The sequence below is a fragment of the Meriones unguiculatus genome, chromosome 11, assembly GCF_030254825.1.
Source record: "Meriones unguiculatus strain TT.TT164.6M chromosome 11, Bangor_MerUng_6.1, whole genome shotgun sequence".
NCBI classification, from domain to species: Eukaryota; Metazoa; Chordata; class Mammalia; order Rodentia; family Muridae; genus Meriones; species Meriones unguiculatus.
The window spans coordinates 100,340,835-100,361,997 of NC_083359.1; the positions used below are offsets into that span (position 1 = coordinate 100,340,835).

The following is a 21,163-nucleotide window of genomic DNA, read 5'->3' on the forward strand; positions in this document are numbered from 1 at the left end:
ACTGCCTCCTCTCTGTACTGTCCCTTAAGTAGCTTCCCTTTCGTCTCTCTTCTTGTGAGAGTTGGGCGTATCCTATTTTGTCAAGCTTTTCTCTGATTCGTCACTATTTCTGCCAATCAATTAGACATCACTTTCAAACATGGGTGCTTCCTTCTACACACTACTTTAGCTTCCCTTTTGGGGATTAAAGGCATGTACCACCACACGTGGACCTTAGCTTTTCTTTACCTGAAACATGCTCTACTTTAGACAAGTTTCTGCTTGCCTCCGTCTCCTGGACTAAAGAAGTGTTTGTATTCCAGTTGGATCACACAGACCTTACGTCTTTGTAAGTGAATTCTTGCGAGAACAGCCATGTTCTGAATTAACACTCCTCTACAGGGTTTGTGTGCTCATTAGTGGGTAGAGGGTAGCCTATAGTGGTTCTAGAGCAGTAGTTCTCAGCCTTCTCAATGGTATGGCCCTTTAACACAAGTCCTATGTTTTAGTGACCCCCAACCATGAAATTATTTTCATTGCTAATTCATAACTGTAATTTCGAATTTTATATATCTGTGTTTTCTGATGGTCTTAGGCAAACCCTGTGAAAGTCATTAGATCCCCAAAGGTTTGAGGGTTGAAAACCTCTGTTCTAGGGGTTGATCCCTATGCCAGCCTGTAGTAACAGGTGACAGGAGTTGAGCCTTCTACCTACCTGGGCATTGCCTGCAGCCTCCTCTCAGGCCCTTCTATTTAGGGCTAGACTTTGATCCCTGCCAGTCCTCCCAGTGGTTCATTAACCTGGGCCAATCTTAGCCCTGAAGATTAGGAATCTATGCTGAGCCTAGCAGCCCCTTGTCCTCCAGGTCTTCAGTTCCACTTGGCCTGGGAACTGGGACCTGGAACCCCTCTTTTTTATAGCTGGGCCTAGAATGGAAATGACAAGTAAGATCTCAGGGAAAGGCACCAAAACAAACTAACAAGCAAAAACAAAAAAAAAAAAAAAAAAAAAGAGTCCTTCCTGTCTCTATTTGCTCAGCACCGAGTATACAGAACTGTGCTATTGCAAGCAGCTTTCATATGGACGGTAGAGACTAAACTCCAGTCTCCATGCTCTCATCATATGCACTTAATGACTTAACCATTTCCCAAGCTCCATTTTTGAGTTTTTGAGACAGGATCTCATATAGCTCAGGCCAGCCTTGGACTTGCTATGGAGTAGATAACCTTGATCCTCTAAGTCTCTGCCTCAATCTCCCAAGAACTGATATTACAGTTTTGCAGCAAATAACTAACAGGTCATATATATATATATAGGTATTTGCCTATTCTACACTATTTCTTTCTTATGGTATTATTCTCACTGGACACAAACTGCCTTGCTGTTTCAGCAGCTATCCTTTTTCAAGAACTGAAGCTATCAATTCTATCCCCAAGGAGGATAAACTCCTAAATAACTGTGTCTCCACAAGTTCATCTGGCACTACAAATGCAACAAATGTCTACCCTGTGTTAGACAAACTTCAGCCAGGAACACATTATTAAAAAAAAAAAAAAAACAAAGTCCTTGCTGTTAGGCTGGAGAGATGGCTCAGAGGTTAAGAGCACTGGCTGCTCTTCTAGAGGTCATGAGTTCAATTCCCAGCAACCACATGGTGGCTCACAACCATCTATAATGAGATCTGGTGCCCTCTTCTGGCATGCAGGTCTACATACAGACAGAACATTGTATACATAATAAATAAATAAATCTAAAAACAAAACAAAGGTTGATTATCTTAAAAAAAAAATTTTAAAAAAGTCCTTGCTCTCCTGGAGTTTAAAACAAAGCGTTGAGGTTTGAAAAAAAAAAAAAAAAAGAAAAGAAACATCTACTTAATAAGCTAAGTGACCTAATAAGCTAGTGAGGAAGATTTAGGAAAATAGCCGGCACATCACAATTTAACTCTGCATGGTCTGAAAGGTTTTCTAAAGAGACTGTAAGAGAAAGAGATGTGAAGTCTGGAGAACGTGCTCCAGCTAGAAAGTTCAAGTGCTCAGACCCCAAGTGAGAGAGCTTAGTGCTCTAGAACAGCACAAACTTGCTGTCACTGAAGAGGAGAAGGGGTGGGGAGACAAACAATGACATCAAGGAACAGCAGGGTAACCAAATCATACCGGGCTTTGTGGCTTTTGATCCGAGATTGAATGAAGGCACTAAAGATTACAAACAGAATCGTACTGTGGTTTGGGTATGAAGTATCCCACAGCTCATATGCTGAAGAGTTGGTCCCCAGACTGGATCATGAGGGTACTAGCTTCATCAATAGAATGACTGATCCATTTGAGTTCATAGCTAAACAGTTCATTGCTAAATAGTTATTAGAAGGTGGAACCAAACTGGAAGAAAAGGGTCACTGGAGAATGGTGGATGTCACTGAAGTAAATTCTGGAATTGTGTTCCTTTCCTATCACTCCTTACTGTCTAACGAGGTGAGTAACTCTGCTCTGCCTTACTCTTTTCACCATGCTGCCACACCTTTCCTCTGGCCTAGGAGCAATACTACTTCATAGGTTCTTCCTCCTTGAAACTATTTCTCGGGCATTTCCCACTGCAATTAAAAGGCTGACACGAACGGCAGTGACCCAAAAATTCATGAAAAAATACTGTATGTGAAACATAGAGTAGAGTAAAAAGACACAGATCACACTTAGAAATCTATTCAACAGTTAAGGCAATAAAGATCCTGGACTAAGATAAGAAATGACAGAAGTAGTCAAAAGTGATGCAATTTGTAGAGGAATTTTAATTAAGAACATGGCTGCTGTGGCAAGAGATCATATCCAAAGACCTTCTAAATCAGTGTGAACAAACTAGAAGGCAGACACGCCTTTAACCCAACGAGGCAGAGGCAAAGAGATCTCTGAATCAAGGTCAGCCTGGTACAGGGTAGGTTTCAGATAAAGAAAAGCTTAGATCTAGGCATGGTGGTACACATCTTTAATGCCAGCACTCAAAAGACAGAGGCAAGCAGATTACTGAGTTCTGTTCAATCAGTTTGGTTGAATCAGTGAGTTGAGAGGCAGTGCAGTGAAGTTCAGTTTGTGGAGTGCAGTTTGTGAAATTCAGAGGCGGTTTTACCAGGACTTTTACAGAGACAGGTTGAGGGAAGAACAAGCTAGACACAGGTGAAGAAAACAAGCCAGAAAATGAGAAGGAACCAAAAGATTAGAACATATTTAAAAAATAAATAATAAAAATAAATAAATAAAAATAAATTAAAAAAAAAAGAGATTAGAACATATTGTCAAAGCTAGTATGAGGCCACACAGAGCAATTCAGTCAGAGGCTGGGAGAGAAGTCAGTTTAAATCAGTCAGCTTGGAGAGGAGTTTGAGCTAGAATAGCTGAATTGAACCAGACAGCAAGAGTTCAGAAAGAGCTAGAAAGGGTGAGCTTATTCAGCAATAAATCTCAAAGGCTGAAAGCATTCTAGGCCTAGATTAGATTGTATGGAGACTAGAAGCTTCCAGGATGAGGCTTAGGTTAGCAGACAGAGGCAGTAAGCTTCCAAGACGATAGTTAAATCAGGTGAACAAAAGTTACTTTTACAGAAGCTAACTGTGTATTTCAAAGTACTTATGATTTTTAAAAACAAAACATAAGGATCTGCTTGATTGAAGAGATTGTAATATACCCCAACTACACAAACTAAACTTTCAGTATAAAAATACCTGTATCTCAAAATCTGGCTTTTTATAGTTGCTTTGGTCATCTGATAGGTCCAAGGTAAAACTTTCTTTCTTTCCACCTGAGGTTTTGTCAATAAACCATCCTCCCTCAGACTCGCGGGCAGGGGTCTTCACTGGCATGGAGCCCACTTTAGAAGTCAGCAACGGTGTTGAAGTGGCAGCTTCTCTTTGTTCTAGCTTCGGAGTGGTTGAAACAGATTCAGAGTTTCCTTTCCGATACAAAGAGAGCAGGGAACTGTTCATGTGATTTGCTGACTGGCAGAAACATGATTTCAGTGTAAGTTACTCAGTAAGTCTTAAAACTCCAGTACCTAAACTAAAAAGCTTTGTGTATTTTGCTTTAAACAACTTTTCTCACAACATTTACAGCCAGAATACACAGGTTATCGATTAGGAAACTCCCAAACTTTTACTATCCAAAACACTATAACTAGTCTAAGTCAACAGAAAACCAGCCCAATTCAAAGTTGGTGATTGAATAAAATGAAGAGATATGAAAATGAACTGTAATCGTGAGTCAGTATTATCTCATCAATTCACTACTGGATCAAATATAATGGAGTACTGTAACCATAAATTCAAAGCTTCATTTACCAAGGAGGAAAAGCTAAGAAGAACCAAGTACCTTGGTGCATTTTGATTTATCGTTGTAGTTAGGCCTGTCATCAGTAATTGCTGTCTCCCTGGCAGAAAAGCATGTCTATCTCCTCCCTTTTTGTTTGAAACATGTCATTATATAGATCTAGCTGACCTGGAGCTTACTACATAGAACAGAATGGTCCAGTACTCAGACATCTGCCAGCCTCTGCCTCCCAAATGCTGAGATTAAAAGTCACATAGACCTGATGAATTTTTTTATTATTATTTCCCTTAATATTCTAATCTGGCCAGGCATGATGGTGCATGCCTGTAATCCCATCACTCTGGGACGGGAGGCAGAGGCAGGCTGAGATATCTCTATGAATTTGAGGCCAGCCTGGTCTACAGTGTGAGTTTAGGACAGCCAAGGCTATGCAGACAAACACTGTCTCCAAAAACAAAAACAATACAATAGTTTAATCTGCCTTTAGTTTTGGCTATTTGGCTTTTCCATTATATAACTGATTATCAAACATAAGTACTGGATGATTAAACCTTCACTGGTGCGTATAGGAAGCATTCAATTATGTATTGATAAAGATGGACAAGGTCCTTTATTCTATTTTTGGCTTCTTTTCTAAAAAAGGATCATAATGAGCAAAGGGGAAAAATTAGGTTGAAGAGATGGCTCAGCTGTTAAGAACACTGGCTGCTCTTGCAGAGGACCCAAGTTAAGTTCCCAGAACCCACATGATGGCTCCCAACTCCAGTTCCAAGGTACGGCCTCTTCTGACCTCAGGCACTAGACACACATATGGTGCATATGCATACATGCAGGTAAAACAGTAATACACATTAAATGAAAATAAATGAATCTTTAAAAGAAAGAAAGAAATCAAAGTGAGCTTTTTGCATGTTTTGCTTACCTGTGGATCTGGGTAATCGTCCATGTTTGAATCATCATCAGAAGAGCTTTCAGTGTACCTCAATATTAAAGAGAGTGAAAAAAACATTTTAAAGCCTTTTCTCTGATAACCTAAAATACTACTATCCCAAACAAGTCAGTATGTTAAGGCAAAAACATGATGATTAAGAGTCCTAGGGCTGAGAGCTGGAGAAACAGCTCAGCAATTACAAGCGCTTGCTGTTCTTACAGAAGACCAAGGGTGGGTCCTATCACAATGACCTCCAACTCCAGCTCACAAGGGGCATGATGCCCTATTCTGGCCTCCAAAGGACACACGGGGACACACACACACTGTATTGCTCAGTGTATTGCTCACCCACTCACCCATCATCAGAGATGTTTCTTTGTATAGAAATGGGAATTAATAGAGACTCACAACTGGATCATGCGCAGTGTGAGAGAATTTAAGTATTCAGTTTTAAATGGACTGTCTTCACCAAGCCTCCCTCAGGATCAGGGATTTACCCAGAAGAGGAGGCAAAAAGACTGCAAGAGCCAGAGGTGGCAGATGGCTCCAAAGAAACAGTGTCTTGCAGACTCGGCAGGACTAATGCACATGTAAACGCAGAGACTGCGGCAGCACACACAGGACCTGCACAGGCTCAAGCCAGACACACCCCGCACTGAGAGGGGCAAGCGAACACAAGCCATTAATTCCAATTAATATCTACCAGGGAAGGGAAATCCTTTCCTCCAGTGGAGGTCACTGGATAGATTAACCACACTCTAAGGAAAGCCCCTTATTTGGGAGTAGTTAGCTGGCGAACACAAACAACTCCAAAGTTTCTGTTTGGCCCTTTTGTTTTTGTTTTTTTTTTTTGTTTGTTTGTTTGTTTTGTCTTATTAGCTTTTTGTTTATTTTGATTTTCATTTTATGTTTGAGAGGGAGAGAGAAAGGGATCGGGATCACGAAGTTGGGTGGGTTGGGAGGTGGGGATAATCTAGGATGATCAAAATACACTGTACTAAATTTTAAACTTTAAACAGCCAGGCTTGGTTGTGGAAGCCTTTACTCCCAGCATTTGAGGAGCATGGAAAGGCTGGTCTCTGTGAGTTGAGGCCAGCCTGATCTACACAGAGAATTCAAGGACAACCAGGACTACACAGAGACTGTCTCAAAACTAAACAAAACTAAAGTAAACTAGAAATCCATTTTAACTACTTAGAACCCCGTGCTTAGTGCCTCTGAGTGCCATGTCCCTAATCTATCAAATAATAAGGAATGTCTCATTGAGGTGTTTTTTCTGTATGTGTATAGGTTTATTACCTGCATGTATGTAGTATACCATGTGTGCAGTGCCCGAAGAAGCCAAGTGGGTGTGGATCCCCTGGAACTGTGGTAACAGACAGCTGTGAGTGGCTATGTAAGTGCTGGGACCAAACTTGCTTCCTCTGGAAGAACTGAGCCATCACTCCAGGTCAAAAAAATGTTTGCATTTTTAATGTGAGTGCTCCAGCCATAACATATTTAAACATCAAAATTTACTGTCATCTTTTTAATATACCTGGCATTATGGTAAAGCAAAGAATAAGAAAGATAATGAGACAACTGTGTTGGTAATATAAAACTGTAACAACTTCAACGCCACATGATACTAAAATACAGTATATTTCTATAACCAGATCATAAGAAAACACTCACAAGGGACCCAAGAAGGCCCAAGAAAGACTGACATCTTCCCTGACTTTTTCACATGGCTGAGTGAGATTTGTGAAATAGAAATGAATAGTCAAGTTACTAAAAACCAGTCAAAATGTCTTTAGGGACTAGAGAACAATCAATATGGCTGTAGGAAACAACAAAGTAAAGTAGAAAAATGTTCAGGTACAACTGCATTGTTGGCCAAAAGGAGGCACTGGCAATTCTCTACATATGAATGTTGGATTTGAGGGAAAATGCTTTGCAGTACTTACTCATCTTCTTCATCTTGTCTTGCTCTTTTTGCCAGATGTTCATCTTCTAGTTCTTTAAGATTCTTAAGTTCTTTCTCACTGCTAATTATACTAAATACTGAAAAAAATAACAAAATGCCATGAGCTAAAATAATTATTTCTGCAACTGTTGATAATTCTACTCAAACGGTGAAAGACTTACCTTTTTCTACCTGAATCCTAAAAGCATTTCTTTTTCTTCGACCATAATCTACACTGGGAAAAGAAAATAATTTTAGCACACAGTTTTCATAAATATTTTCCACTAAATATTATTGGTTATACTGGTAACCTGTCATGTGCTACTCTGGGACTAAGATGAGGGACCCTTGTCTCAGACTAAAGACAGGGTCTTGTAACCCTGGCTGTCTTGGAACTTCCTAAGAAATCCACCTGCTTCCTGGAGTGGGAGGAGAAAGAAGGTACCATTGACACAAAATGACAGAATTAACAGCTTTGAAAAAAAAAAAAAAAAAAAAAAAGGAAGGCGCGAGACAGGAGAGATGGCTCAGAGGTTAAGAGCACTGGCTGTTTTTCCAAAGGTCTTGAGTCCAATTCCCAGCAACCACATGGTGGCTCATAATCATCTATAATGAGATCTGGTGTCCACTTCTGGCATGCAGGCAGAGCACTGTATAAATAATAAATAAGTCTTTAAAAAAAAAAAAAAAAAGGAAGGTGTTCAGGCTAAATAAACATATGCTCTAAAGACATCCTTCAATGACTTTGGTGAGCAATAGGTCTGAGGAGTAGCTTTCAATGATAATGACAGTGACCCACTGAGAGGGTACTATGAACTTGTGAGGGGCAGTTTATATGGTAACAAAGACTGAAGAACATTAAGAGATTCAGTGAGTAAGGACACAGCTCCTGGATATTCTTACTCACATACAATTCCACCTAAAAAATCTGTTCTTCAACTTTCAACTGTTAAGCCATTCCTTCAGACAATGAAAAACCTGAGTTTAGTTATCTAAGCTGTAATCCATCTGCTCTTTATGTAAACTAATTTTGAATAGTTTAACAAATTCAATCACTTTACAGATTGAGAATTCACTGTTGCTTTTTGTTCAACCTGAAATTTTCCTTCCTCAGTTTTCCAGGTGATGGGATTATAGACACAGCCATCAGACCTGACTCACATTCCCTGATAGAGTCTGAAAGCTGAGGACGGCTTAGTGGTTTTAATTTTCTGATGGAACAGAAAAGGAAGTAATACAGCAGTATCTCTATCTCCTGGACAATCAAAGAGGAAAAGATAAAAAGTAGCCAATTCCTCTGGTGTAAGGAATTAACACTATATATTATACATGATTACAGATGTTTGTATAACTGATTTAGATCCAGGTTTATGAATTGTAAAATGATGCCAGCAGCCAATGATATCAACTGAAAAATTAAGCAAGATGGAATATTTTAAATGAGGGGGGAGGGTGCGCTTAAAAAAATAAGCAAAGATTCAGAGGTATACTTCTTTACCTGTACATTCTTTGCAAATCAGAGGCTAAGATTCCAGTGTCTACATATTTGCCACATCTGTTACTGGTGAGGTACTAAAAGAGAAAATATATATTTCAACCAATAAACAAGGGGCTGAGTTACTCCAACACATACTTAATGTAAGTTCTTCAGCAATGAAGTGTACCAAGAAATAGAAAAGCGCATCACAAACACATTTTTTTAAAAAAATTACCACATCTGTAATTAGAGAATTAGCATAATTAGGCACTACAATTCAGTATCTTTAAGGCAGTGAGAGCTTAGTATACAACCTATGTCCCAAACACAAAAAATATAGCAGCAATGTTTGACTATCAGCTGAAGGCAATTCAGTGTTACCATTTAATCACCTTTTTTTTTTTTTTTTTTTGAGATGCGGGTCTTGCTGTTGCCCAGGCGGGTCTTAAAATGCAAAGCCCTGTGTTCCATCTCCCAGTATCATTCCTTCATGAAAAAAAATGCATACAGTTGGTATTCCAGATATTTCAAAGACCACTGAATATTCTGACTAGAACTCTGCCAAGCTCCAATTTAGCTTTAAAATGATCTCAATGGCTGTTCTGCGGAGCTGGAAAGTAAGACCATGATCAGTTCTACGCTTTACCAGAATTTAAAACAGGCTGCCAGTGAATACTTGGAAGGACAGATGATCAACTGGAGGTATTACTGTTTGGTATGGTTATTTTCTTCAGTCATTTGTAACCTAGGTTGACCTTCAATTTCGAATTCTCCTGTCTGAGATTCTCAAGTGCTGGAATTAGAGAAATAATACTACACTTGACCTGTTTTTGGAATAGTTAACTAGATTATTAAGGGATTAAATACAGAATAAAAAGGAGTAAATCCAAAAGAGGCTTTACACTTTAACAACTAGATGAAGAAGGTTGTGTCATTTTCTGAAATAAAAATACTAAAGAAATCTGGAGGGGGGGGAAGCGTTACCTCTGGGTTGGAGAGATTGCTCAGTAGTTAAGGACACTGGCTGCTCTTCCAAAGGGCCCAAGGTTCAATTTCCAACACCTACATGGCAGCTCACACTATCTATAACTCCAGTTCCAGGGGATCCGACACCCCACCCAGACATACATGCTGGCAAAACATCAATTCACATAAAGTGCTTATAAAATAAAAATACTCTTAAAAAAAAAAAAGGTGAAATCTGGGGCTGCAGACAGCGTCCAGTCGCTGATAAGCGGTAACAACTAGGAGGCTGGATATAAAGCATTCAAGAGACACTGTCTCAAAACAGTAACCAAAAGATACACGAGTACATCCTCAGTGTAAAGAGTAAGTCTCAGGCTGGGCGGCGGTGCTGCACGCCTTAAATCCCAGCACTCAGGAGGCGGCTCTCTGGGAGTTCCAGGCCCGGCAGGGCTGCGCGGTGCGACGCTGTCTCAACAAAACCAAACAGAAATCAGGTCTCTCCCTCCCTCCAATTCGTACTGCTGACTGCACCACTGACGTCATTATGGAAAGGATTATAAAGGAAAAACAAAACCAAACACAGGCAAAGCATCCAGGCTCCTAAGGCTGTTTTCCTGTTCCCTGAGGCAACCGCAAGCTCTGGAGAAGGGGATTTAATGTTGGAATTATGGACGCCGAGGGCACTGAAAGAAAACCCCTTTCTGTCCTGATTTAAGAAGAGGTCGGAATCCCACCCTCAACGGGAAAGGCAGGCCGGCGTGGGCCTCCGGGATGCGGACATTCACAGAGCACGCCGGGACCCAGCGGCGGCGTGAAGCGCCAGGCCGCGCAGCCGCGCGAAAAAGGGGGACGCGGCGTCCGCGGACACACACGCACCTGAATGACCCGTTGCTTGAGCTTCCCGTCTACGAACACCGCAGGCCTGGGCTTCATGCTGCCCGAGCAAGCAGCTCGCGCCTCCCGTTGCCGGGGAAGCCTGTCGCAGCCGCCCTCCCGCCGCACCGGAAGCGCGGAGCACGCGGCGTGCCGCGGCACCGGAAATGTCCGCCGCACTCTCCCTCCAGCAGGAAAGTTCCGCGGGCAGGGACCACTGTACTGCTAAGGAGATCGGGGAGACCTGGCAGTGCGCGCGAGTTTCTACTCCGGTTCTTTCCCAAGACTATCGGTCCAACAGGGCCTAGGAGGGTGGGCCAGCTTTGAAGATGTTCAACTTTATTGGTTCTCAACTGAGCAAACAGACACGGGCACCGTTAGCGGCTGCGCAGACTCTCTTAAGGAATTAGAAAACTTGATGCCGAGCCAGGCTTTGCGGCACCTGCTTGTCATTTCAATGTTGGGGAAGCTGAGGCCAGGAAGATTGCTTGAGAGTTCAAAGGCAGCGGGGCCAAGTATCAAGATGCTGTCTCAAAACAAAACAAAAAAAAGTTTGGATGTGTCGCCTTCCAGGCTAGGAACCGCAACATGTTGGTGGGGTTTTTCTTTGTTAGCTTGCTTGCTTGCTTTGCTTTTGTTTTTTGTTTTGAGACAGTGTGTGTGTGTGGGTGGGGGGGTGTCTTACACTGTAAATTCAGGATAGTGTGGAACTCAGACTGCAGCCTGAGGACTTTTCCCCTTAGAGACGTCTTTTCAGGAAGATTCGTGGCTTTGTTGCAGAAAAGAATTTCAGGATGAACCAATATAAAGAAAAATTAGAATTTATTAAAAAATAATTTTAGGGGCTGGAGAGATAGAGAGATGGCTCAGAAGTTAAGAGCACTGGCTGCTCTTCCAGAAGACCTGGGTTCAATTCCCAGCACCCACATGACAGCTCACAACTGTCTGAAACTCCAGATCCAGACCCTCATACAGACATATATGCAGGCAAAACCACTAATGCACACAAAATTAAAAAAAATTGTTTTAAAAAAGATAGTTTTAACAGTCGTAAGCACAGTGGTTAATAAAGAGATGCTCAGGAAACGAGTAACATATAAATAACCCAAGAGTAACATAAATAACCCAAGTGAGTATGGGTTTCTTGGCCTTTTCAAGGGAGCGTTTTTGTTGTTGTTTTTGTTTTGCAAGAGTTGTTAATTGGTGTCTGTTTTTAAGGTATATTGTTCAAAGAGTAATTTACAATAGGGTTTAAATGGTTGTTAGGAAAGTTGGGTTTGGCCACCCTGGTCTACAGAGAAAGTTCCAGGGCAGCCAAGGCTACACAGAGAAACCCTGTCTCGAAAGCCAAAAAGAAAAAAGAAAACTGAACTCATGAGGGAGAAGTGCTGAGAATACAGAATGGCCATGATGTTTCTGTGATAAAACGCATGACCAAGGCAACTTACGGAAGGGTTTCTTTGGACCTTACAGAGGGATAACTGTCCTTGATAGCAAAGCAGAGGTTGCAGGAAGCTGGGCCAGCTGCTGAAAGTACATGCCTCTAACCACAAACAGCCCTGAGTAACTCAAGTTGGTAGGACTCTTTTGAAACCTCAAAGCCTGCCCCCAATGACATGCTTCCTCTCCCAAGGCAACACCTAGTTCTCCCCAAACAGCCGTCAACAGTAGACAAGGGTTCAAACGCCCAAGACTGTGAGAGACATCTATTCAAACACCACAGTAACCATGCCTGGCAGTCCTTATATTTCAGTTTTGTATATCAAACCCAAAAACACTCCACCAAATGAGCTACACCAAGTGAACTATATCTCTAGCTCCAAATGTCGTTCTTCATAATGCCAGAATAATATTCCATTGTATATGCTTATATGTTAATCCACTCATGTCTTGGTGGGTGTCTGGGTTGGTTCCATAACTGGACTGCTGTAGGAGTAGTGTTGTAATAAAATATAGATATATAGGTATCTCTGGCGTGCTGACAGTCATTTGGCTATATATCTAGGAGTGGGCCAATTAGATCATACAATAGTTCTAGTTTTAGGAAACTTCCTACTCTCTTTCGTAGTATCTGTAGTAGTTTATATTCCCACAAATAGTATATAAGGGTTCCTTTTTCTCCAAATCCTTGTCAGCATTTCTTGTTAATTATTTGTAATAGCCTTCCTGACTAGAGATGGAAACCCAGCAGCAAAGCTGTTTGCATTTCCCTGTGTCACAATGCTCTCAATAGCAGGTATATAATTTTACATTGCCACCAACATGTGTAAGAATTAGTTATTCAAGCTGAACACCGAGGCTAATTTTATAATTCCAACATTCAGGAGGCTAAGGCAACAAGATTGCTACAGGTTTGAGAGTAAGCCTGTTATAGGTTCAGGAATAGCTGCCCACTGACCACTCAAACATCAGACTCAGATTGATGGAAGTTCTGAACCTGAATAAAAACTGACCAGTCAGGGACATAATCTAACTTGGGAGCCAGATTATGATGCCAATCTGTTTCTAAGGCAGGATTTTTATACAAAAAAACATAACCAGGTAACAACCAGCTAACCAGGGGTAGGAAGTTGGGGAGAGGCGGTGGTTTTACAACATTTTGACTAGCTAAACATAATTGATTTTGTTCCAAAACATAATTGATTTTGTTCCAAGTGTATTGTATCTAGGTAGCTATACAAAGCACTTCAAGCTAATTGGCTGGGATTTAGGGGTGAGGAGCTCTTGGGAACTTTCCAGCTTTGTGGGAGTGAGGAACACAGCAGAACATCCATTTATCGTCTATTGTTTTATTCTAAGCAGCAAGTATTGTATCGAATTATTGAATTGTATCCTGGTCTCAGGCACATAGGGCCTGAGAACTTGAACTTTTTTTTTTTTTATGGTTTATTTATTATGTGTACAGTGTTCTGCCTGTCTGTACACCTGCACGCCAGAAGAGGGCACCAGACTCATTATAGATGGTTGTAAGCCACCATGTGGTTGCTGGGAATTGAACTCAAAAGCTTTGGAAGAGCAGCTGGTGTTCTTAACCTCTGAGCCATCTCTTCAGCCCCTGAGAACTTGAACTTAATTTCACCTTATAATCAAAATGGAGACTGGGAGGCAAAATGGCTTCTGGTGTGCTAAAGGTGGCAGTAGGTGTTAACAGAGGATTGACAGGTGATGCCTCTATACAAACACAAGAGATTCCTTCTATATCTCCCCCTTTCAGTCCAATAAGAAAGCCCTTTCTCTTACAACAAGAAACCATACACAATAAAAAAACAATTATGAATCAATCAGTTAAGATTTACATTCACAATGTCCAGGCCATACGTATTTTGTGAGTTTGGAGAAAGTACTGTCTCCCCTATCTTGGTGAGTTTATAGAGTTTTGCACCTAAACCATTTTTTATTATAACTTGTATTTCCGAACTAAAAACAATTTTTTAGACCTAAAACATTTTCTTAGATGCTAAACAACATAAGCTTAATTGTGAGACTGTTACTATCTAGTCTGCAACCCTATCAGATGACCCGTCCTGCAGGTCTGTCACCGGAGATCCTGAATGGGGGAGTGGGAATGAAAAAGGGAACAAGGGCGCAAGAAATGAAGACCAAGACAGTTTCTCTGATCAAAGTCTCCATTTATTATTTTTAGTATATCCTTTATATAGGCAGGGCGAAAGGAGTGTAATTGCCTTTTGCAGGATTACTAAGTGACTAGAAATCACAGGATGGCCCACCAAGATGAGTTTTAATGGTTATTTGGAAAGGTCCTCAGAAGTATTACTTAGGAAGCCCTGAGGGAGAGGAGGGTTTAAGGTGTTTCAGAAAGATGATCTTATCGAAAGCTCCAGGTCAGCCAGGAATGCACTATTGTATCTGAGCAGTAGGCCATCAAGCCAGATGCCAAAATTCAGGGGGCAGCAAGGTGCTAGAAGGCCCCCGGACAATCAGAGACCTGAGAAGGAATCAGAGAACTATCCTGAGTTTGTAGGAAGTGCAAAGGAAGCAGTTCTTCCAGTTAGAGAAACGATAGCGGTAGCTGGCTACCTGGAAAGTCACCCGTGTTTCTCCATAATGTTGAAGTTTCCATCTTCAGCCTTCTGGCCCAGAATATATGACAGATCTTTTGGTGAAGCAAGAATTATGAAGCATGAGCCTACCCTGTCCTTGTAAAGCTTGACAGTCGACTTCCCTGCATGGAAGTTTGTCCGCTTTGGACAGCATACTGTCAGCAATTGAAGCAAGGGCGGTTTTGTTACACACGCACACACACAAGGACTGGCTTGCCACATTCAAGCAAATTCCATAAGAAGTTTGGTCTTCCTTGGAGTCAAAAGGGGATGTTTCTAGGAGCTGACATGTTTTGTTGTCAAAAAAATCCTTATATGTCTACCGTGACAGGCACCATTTGTAAATGCATGTTTTCCTCTTACAACTCAGCTCTTGAAATGACTCGAGGCTTAAGTATATTAAAAAAAAAAAAAAAAGCCTAGGATAATATAGCTAGGCATGTTCCTTGACTTGCTCATAACTAATATCCCATTTATCCTATTCTTAGTAATGCACTTGGCTGGCTGGTTATCTTTGCTTAGTTTCATAAGTCTATCTTCTTCAGAATCCCAGCGAATCCCTACCTCTGACTACATCTCAGAGTTCCTCTCTCCCTCTGGAATTTCCGCCTCCTTATTTCCTGCCTCAGCTCACAAACCATTATCTTTTTATTGACAGGTGATGCTTCCGTACAGACACAAACGGACTTCTACATATCTCCTTAGCTTCTTCCTTCCACCAGGATCACTGCTGTAACTGAGGACAAGCTTCTAATATTGCTTTTGTCATATTTTTCCTGTTGGGGAAATTACTCTATTTTGAATTGCCCAAGAATTTAAGATCTGCTTCACATATGGTGAATGCATACCATATGAAACAATATATTCTTAATTTTTTTTTTAATCTAGCATTTCTACAGGATGCCATCTAAATTCTTCATAACCTATTGTCTGTTAGTATTTGTCATATAGTATCCAGATAAGCTGAGATTGGTTTCCTAAACAAATTTTTGGCTGACCTTCTTCAATTTCATTATACAGCAGTAGTACAGTGGGCTCTTATCTTAATTGCTCTCTCTCTCTGAGCATATTTCTCATTTCCAAATATAGGTCTTTCTAATTTTTCTTCTAAGGCTTAACTCTTATCAATACAATTTTTATATTTTTCTTTTTCCTGCATCTCTTTTATCTTTTTCTCCTTATTCCACCCCAATCCTTTCAACACCCCAACACCAAGTAGGAGTGGAAAAGGTTTAGTGGGAGAGAGGGTGCAATTTTCTTAGCTGCTTCCTGCTGGTCAGGGTTGTCTGGTTCCTTGAAGCCAGTCCAATCCTCATTTCAGGAGATCTCCAACTTCTTGTCTCAAAACAGCAACCAGAGCAAGCAGCAAAGGGGGAGCAGAAGCAGCAGCTTTGTTCTTTCTCGGATCCTCTGCACTCTGTGGGTTCTGGCATTTATTCTCTCTCCAGATTTAAACTCTGCAGCTGGCAAGGAGCTCCTCTCGGAACCCACACAAAGCAAATAGTCTGCTGCTGTGAACCATCTGAGTCAGTCCCACACCTGGGACCAAAAACATGTTTATATCCACAACATTCAATATTCATAACAATGGCCATGGCAGGGAGGCAACCACATCTCACGGCACTGAAAGCAGCATTTGAAAACACAGTTGGAGGGAGGTGTGGTGGCACACGCCTGTAATCCTAGTGCTCAGGCAGGCAGAGGCAGAAGGATCTTTATGAGTTCAAGGCCAGCCTACTCTATGAAGCAAGTCCAGGACAGCCAAAACTACACAGAGAAACCTTGTCTCGAAGAAGACACAAACAAAATAAAACAAAAAAGAAATAAAAGAATATTTGATCACATTGTGAACTGTAAGAACCTGTTTCTCACTGTGGTATGGCTCAGCCTTTGATCCTAGAGCTTCCCATTTACTGTAAACAAGCAATTGTGGTATGGCCCAGCCCTAGCACATACCCTTAATTCAAGAGCTAAATAAAGTCAACCATAGTTCAAGAGGTTATACAATACACCAGCTGACAGGGAGTAAACAGAAAGGAGGAGCATTGAGTTGAAGGGTATTTAAAAGGCTGTAGAGAAGGAGCTTTTTTCTTTTGGGATATCTGCTGAGTAGGAGGGTTAGCTGGGCACTTTCTCTGACTCTCTCACCCCAGCATCTGGTTCCTGAGTCTTCATTAGTTGTGGAGAGCCACTCTTTAAGCTGCATTGTTATGTTTTCATCTTGGCCTTGACCTTGACAAAGAAAAGAGGAAGTTTTGCCAAATTCATTAAAAGCTTGTTCCAAATTCCTTAATGCTTGTCTGTGTGACCTTAGACCATACTGCTTTAGGGAATTAGTTTTAGAATAGAACTTTATCTGCTATAAGGAGATAGTTTTTGAAATGTAAGTTGGGCGTTTCCATGAATCTTTTCTTTTTGAATTGATGTGACTTGTCTTTGTTTTATGTATTAAAAAAATGAACCTGGAATAAACCCAAGCTGCTTCAGTCATATTGACAGCGCTCTCAAGCCATCCTGTGAGTAGTGTGATTTGTTTTAAGTATTTTAAATCCTCACTCCCCACTCAGGTACTATTCGACTCTGCTGGCGAGCTCCAGCAGTTTGGCCCTCCCGAACATGGACCTGGGATGAGGAGAAAGCAGTGAAGGACACATGGACGAGCTTGGATCATAAGGGGGTGCGGTTGAGAGGCCAAAAAGATTAAAAATTAGCAGCTATTATTAAGGCCTGAACTATGTGGGTGGAGAAGTCTAGTAATGCCCTGAGGGGAAGGACTGCCTTACTGCATTCTTTCCCTACCCACTAGAGATAACAGTTGCTAGGAAACTGGCCCATCCCCCTAGGGAGGGACACCAGGTCATTATGGTCTGGGGACCTTCCTATAGCCAATCAATTCAAAATGTAGCATTTTGACCAATAGATGCTTGCCAGGCAGAAATTGCCCCTGCCTTGGGCATGTTGGGAGGGACCAGAATCTTTAAATCACCCAACTAACCTGGGCATGGCGCGCTCAGCCGGTGGGTGTTGTGGGCCCAAGCTGCAGCTTGTAATTTACAATAAAAAGACCCTCATGTGTTTTGCAACGGAGTCGATTCCTGTAGATCTTTTGGGGGCTCACGAACTGGATGTAACACAGTGAGGGTGAGTAAAATTGAGAGTAAAAAAAAAAAAAAAAAAAAAAAATCAAACAACTGGGGTTTTATTTATTTATTTTTTATTAATTTTTAGTTTTTGGGGCTGGAGAGATGGCTCAGAGGTTAAGAGCACTGGCTGTTCTTCCAGAGGTCATGAGTTCAATTCCCAGCAACCACATGGTGGCTCACAACCATCTATAATGAGATCTGGTGCCCTCTTCTGGCATGCAGGTCTACATACAGATAAAACATTGTACATATAATAAATAAATAAAATCTAAAAAAAAAAAAAATTTTAGTTTTTGGTTTTATTTGAGACAGGGTTTTTCTGTGTAGCCTTGGTTGTCCTAGACTCACTTTGTAGACAAGTCTGGCCTCAAACTCACAGATGTTAGCTATTAAATAAAAGCTTGAGGCTGGTCAACCGATATTCTATGCAGGAAGTTTATCAGGAGGGTATGAAGGGAGTGGGAAACAGGGCATGGTGGGGAGAGAGAAAGAAAGAGAAAGGGGGGCGCCCCGAGAGAGAGAGAGACACACACAGAGAGAGACAGAGACAGACAGAGTGTAAGAGAGAAGGAATGAGAGAGAAAGAGGAGACCAAGTGTCGAGGTTGGCCCTTTAAGGAGCAAGGTAACCACACCTTCCAGGTGTGGCCACCTGGCCTGCAACACATGATGACATCATAAGTTGCTGGGTAACCCAGGAGCAGGTTGTGTTCCAAAATACTAACAACAGAGATCTGCCTGCCTCAGTCTCCCAGAGTGCTGAGATTACAGACATGGGCCACCATGCCTAACTGGGATTCTAATTTTTAAAACAACAGTACAGGCTTGGGTATCTTCCCTTGTTGCAGAAGTTTTTGTCTTAATCCCAGGTGTGGATATGGGGCTGATTCAGATTGTCCACAGCAGCAAACTACTGAGAAGGGCTCTCTGCCAGCTGCAGATGGTTTAACTCTAAGGACTCAGAGATGGAATACGGCAGAGTCCAGAGAGTGTTGAGTGTGTTGAAGAATGCTGCTGGTGCTTCCCCGCTGCTGCTCCTGGTTGCTGTTGATGTAGTGTGGCGAGAAGAAGTTGGAGATCTCCTGAACAGAGGATTGGACTTGCCACAAGGCACCTGACGACCCTAAACAGCAGGAAGCAGCTAAGGAAAACTATGCCTCCTCTCCCCACTTTCTTTTTCTCCTACCTGGTGTTGGCATGTCAGAAAGGATCGGGGTGGAGAAGGAAGAAGCATAAGAAACATAAATAAAATAGTCTAAAAAAGTAATGCAGTATTCCCTGTCTGTTCACTTGTATCTCTCAGGCTTAGGACAGTGCCCTCTTTATGGTCTCTGCAGGCACTGAAGGCATTGGTACCAATAATACTTGCAGGCAAAACAGCCACACACTGAAAATAAGTAAATACATTAATAAATCTATAAAAAAAAGGTTTTGAGAAGTCAAAGGCAGTCAAATAAGCACACTTAGCCAGTCATTCCATAGATTATTCTAAAAGGCACCATATTTTGTTGGTTTTTATAGTCCTAGCACCTTCACTGTAAATAGCTAGTGCTTAATAAAATGGTTATGAATGATCATCAGAAGATATTTGATTAAAAGCATAAAGCTGGGGTGTGGAGAGATGGTTCAGTAGTTAAGAGCACTTGCTGCTCTTCTGAAGGACCAGGGTATGATTGCCTGTGTTTGTAGTGTTTGTACTTTAGAACAGTCCTCACACACAGACAATGTGATAGAGGCATGTACAAGGTACAGTGGAGCATAGTAATAATCTGCTACATAAATCTTAACTGTCCTTTGAGTTTTAACCTTTGACCCCTTAATGAATCTATGAGTTTACGCTGCTATCAGGCAAATCCAGTTTGGTTTTGCCTTCACTCTAATTCTCTTATCTAGCTTCTCTCTTCCGTGACCTTCTTACTGATAAACTTGTTCTTTCACACATTTAACGCTCCAAACAGCTACAACAATGTATTTTTCCATGTAAAGCTGATCAGGGTACTTTCCCCCTTAAAACTCTCTGGCGGTTTCTCAGAATAAAAGTTAGATAGGCGGGGCTGGAGAGAGCCATAGGCAGTTAAGGAGTGCTGACTGCTCTTTCAGGAGGAGCCAGGTTCAACTCCCAGCACCCACATGTTGGCTCACACCTGTCTATCACTCCTGTTCTAGGGGACCCAACACCCTCAACACAGACACATGCAGACAAAACCCCACTGTATATAAAACACAAATTATTTTTAAAAAGTTCAATAGGCTGGGAAGATGGCTCAGAAAGTTAAGGGGCATGCTGCTAAGCCTGACAGTATGAGTCCAGTCCCCAGAACCTATGTGGTAACTCCTACAGGTTGTCTGTGACCTCCACATAAGCACCCACCTATCTATATATAAACTAACTAAATAAATGTAAACAGTTTCAAAACAGTCATTTGTTTATCTATCGCCAAAAGTTTCCAAGGCCCATGTGACCTTAACCTGCATGGCTTTGACTTCTTAAAACTCCGATTTTTTTTTTTTCCTACTTCCTAAACACATCATGCTTCTACTGTCCTGAGCCTATCTGGTCCCTTGCAAATCTTACCACACTATTTTTTTCATTGCTGTGCCAGTTCCTCAGCCTGGTCTCTGCTGGTGTTGGCACGTTTCCTCACACCGTCCAAAGTAGAACTGCTTTTCATTGATAAGGTTTATTTTGATACCCCTCCCCCCCCCCAAAAAAAAAAAACAACGCACACTTCTTATGCAAGGTAGAGGCTTGTGCATACTCTCCGTTCACTTGTATCTTGAGGGCCTAGAACAGAGCCTCACATACAACAGCTGCTCGGAGAATACAGGCTAAATAAATGGGTGAGTGAATGGAGCACTGTTTAACTGGCTTCCAAAGGCTTATTACCCACCAGAGCACGAATGTGTTCATTTCTGCGCCTGAAGTGTACATCTCCTGGAATACATCTCAATACTGTTTGCTAAAGAATGGACGTCTGAGTCAACATCGGATTCTGTAAAAATCTTAAAATTCAGAATGCTTGTCGTCATCGAGACTCGGCAAGCTCTGGAGAAATTGGTTAGGAACTTTAGGGCAGGCCTCAGTCTTGAAGCCAAGAGTGGTATGCATGGCTGGGGTTTGTATTTGAGAAGAAAAGCTTATAGAATGCAAGTGTGTAGAGAGCAGACACCGAAGCAGCCACGTGTGGAGACTGTAATCCCAACACTGGGGAGACACAAGTTGGAGGCCAGCCTGGGCTACAAAGTGAGATCCTAACACACACAGAGCATATTCCCTCCACTCCCAAATCAACAGTGGTAAACAAGGAAGGATGGATAGAAAGAAAAAGAAAAACAGAAAATTTCATACACGTTAATTCCTTATAGTCAATATTCAGTAAGGGTGAGGCCCGCAGCTAACCATGCTCTCTGGGCATTAGCGAACTGCATTTCCCATCATGCATCGCGTCGGACCGGTGGCTCTCCTGGACCACAA

General features: G+C 41.7%; 1 protein-coding gene across 9 annotated transcripts in view; it reads right to left on the reverse strand.

The window, feature by feature from the left end:
• The window catches only part of Nvl (nuclear VCP like), a 77,200-nt gene extending 66,556 nt beyond the window's left edge, over positions 1-10,644 (reverse strand). For 5 of the 9 annotated variants that reach the window (XR_009584664.1, XR_009584665.1, XR_009584662.1 and 2 more), the window contains exons 1-6: positions 10,489-10,640; positions 8,668-8,741; positions 7,352-7,404; positions 7,171-7,267; positions 5,216-5,273; positions 3,693-3,965 (exon numbers count right to left, since the gene is read on the reverse strand). Coding sequence is in view for 5 of the 9 variants with exons in the window: in XM_021655564.2 (XP_021511239.1) it covers positions 3,693-3,965; positions 5,216-5,273; positions 7,171-7,267; positions 7,352-7,404; positions 8,668-8,741; positions 10,489-10,545 (612 nt within the window). In the remaining 4 variants the exon portion in view is untranslated. Of the gene's footprint in view, positions 1-3,692; positions 3,966-5,215; positions 5,274-7,170; positions 7,268-7,351; positions 7,405-8,667; positions 8,742-10,488 lie in introns of those variants that run through there. The other 4 variants (XM_060364829.1, XM_060364831.1, XM_060364828.1 and 1 more) reach the window with 4 other exon arrangements.
• Between the last annotated feature and the right edge of the window lie 10,519 nt (positions 10,645-21,163).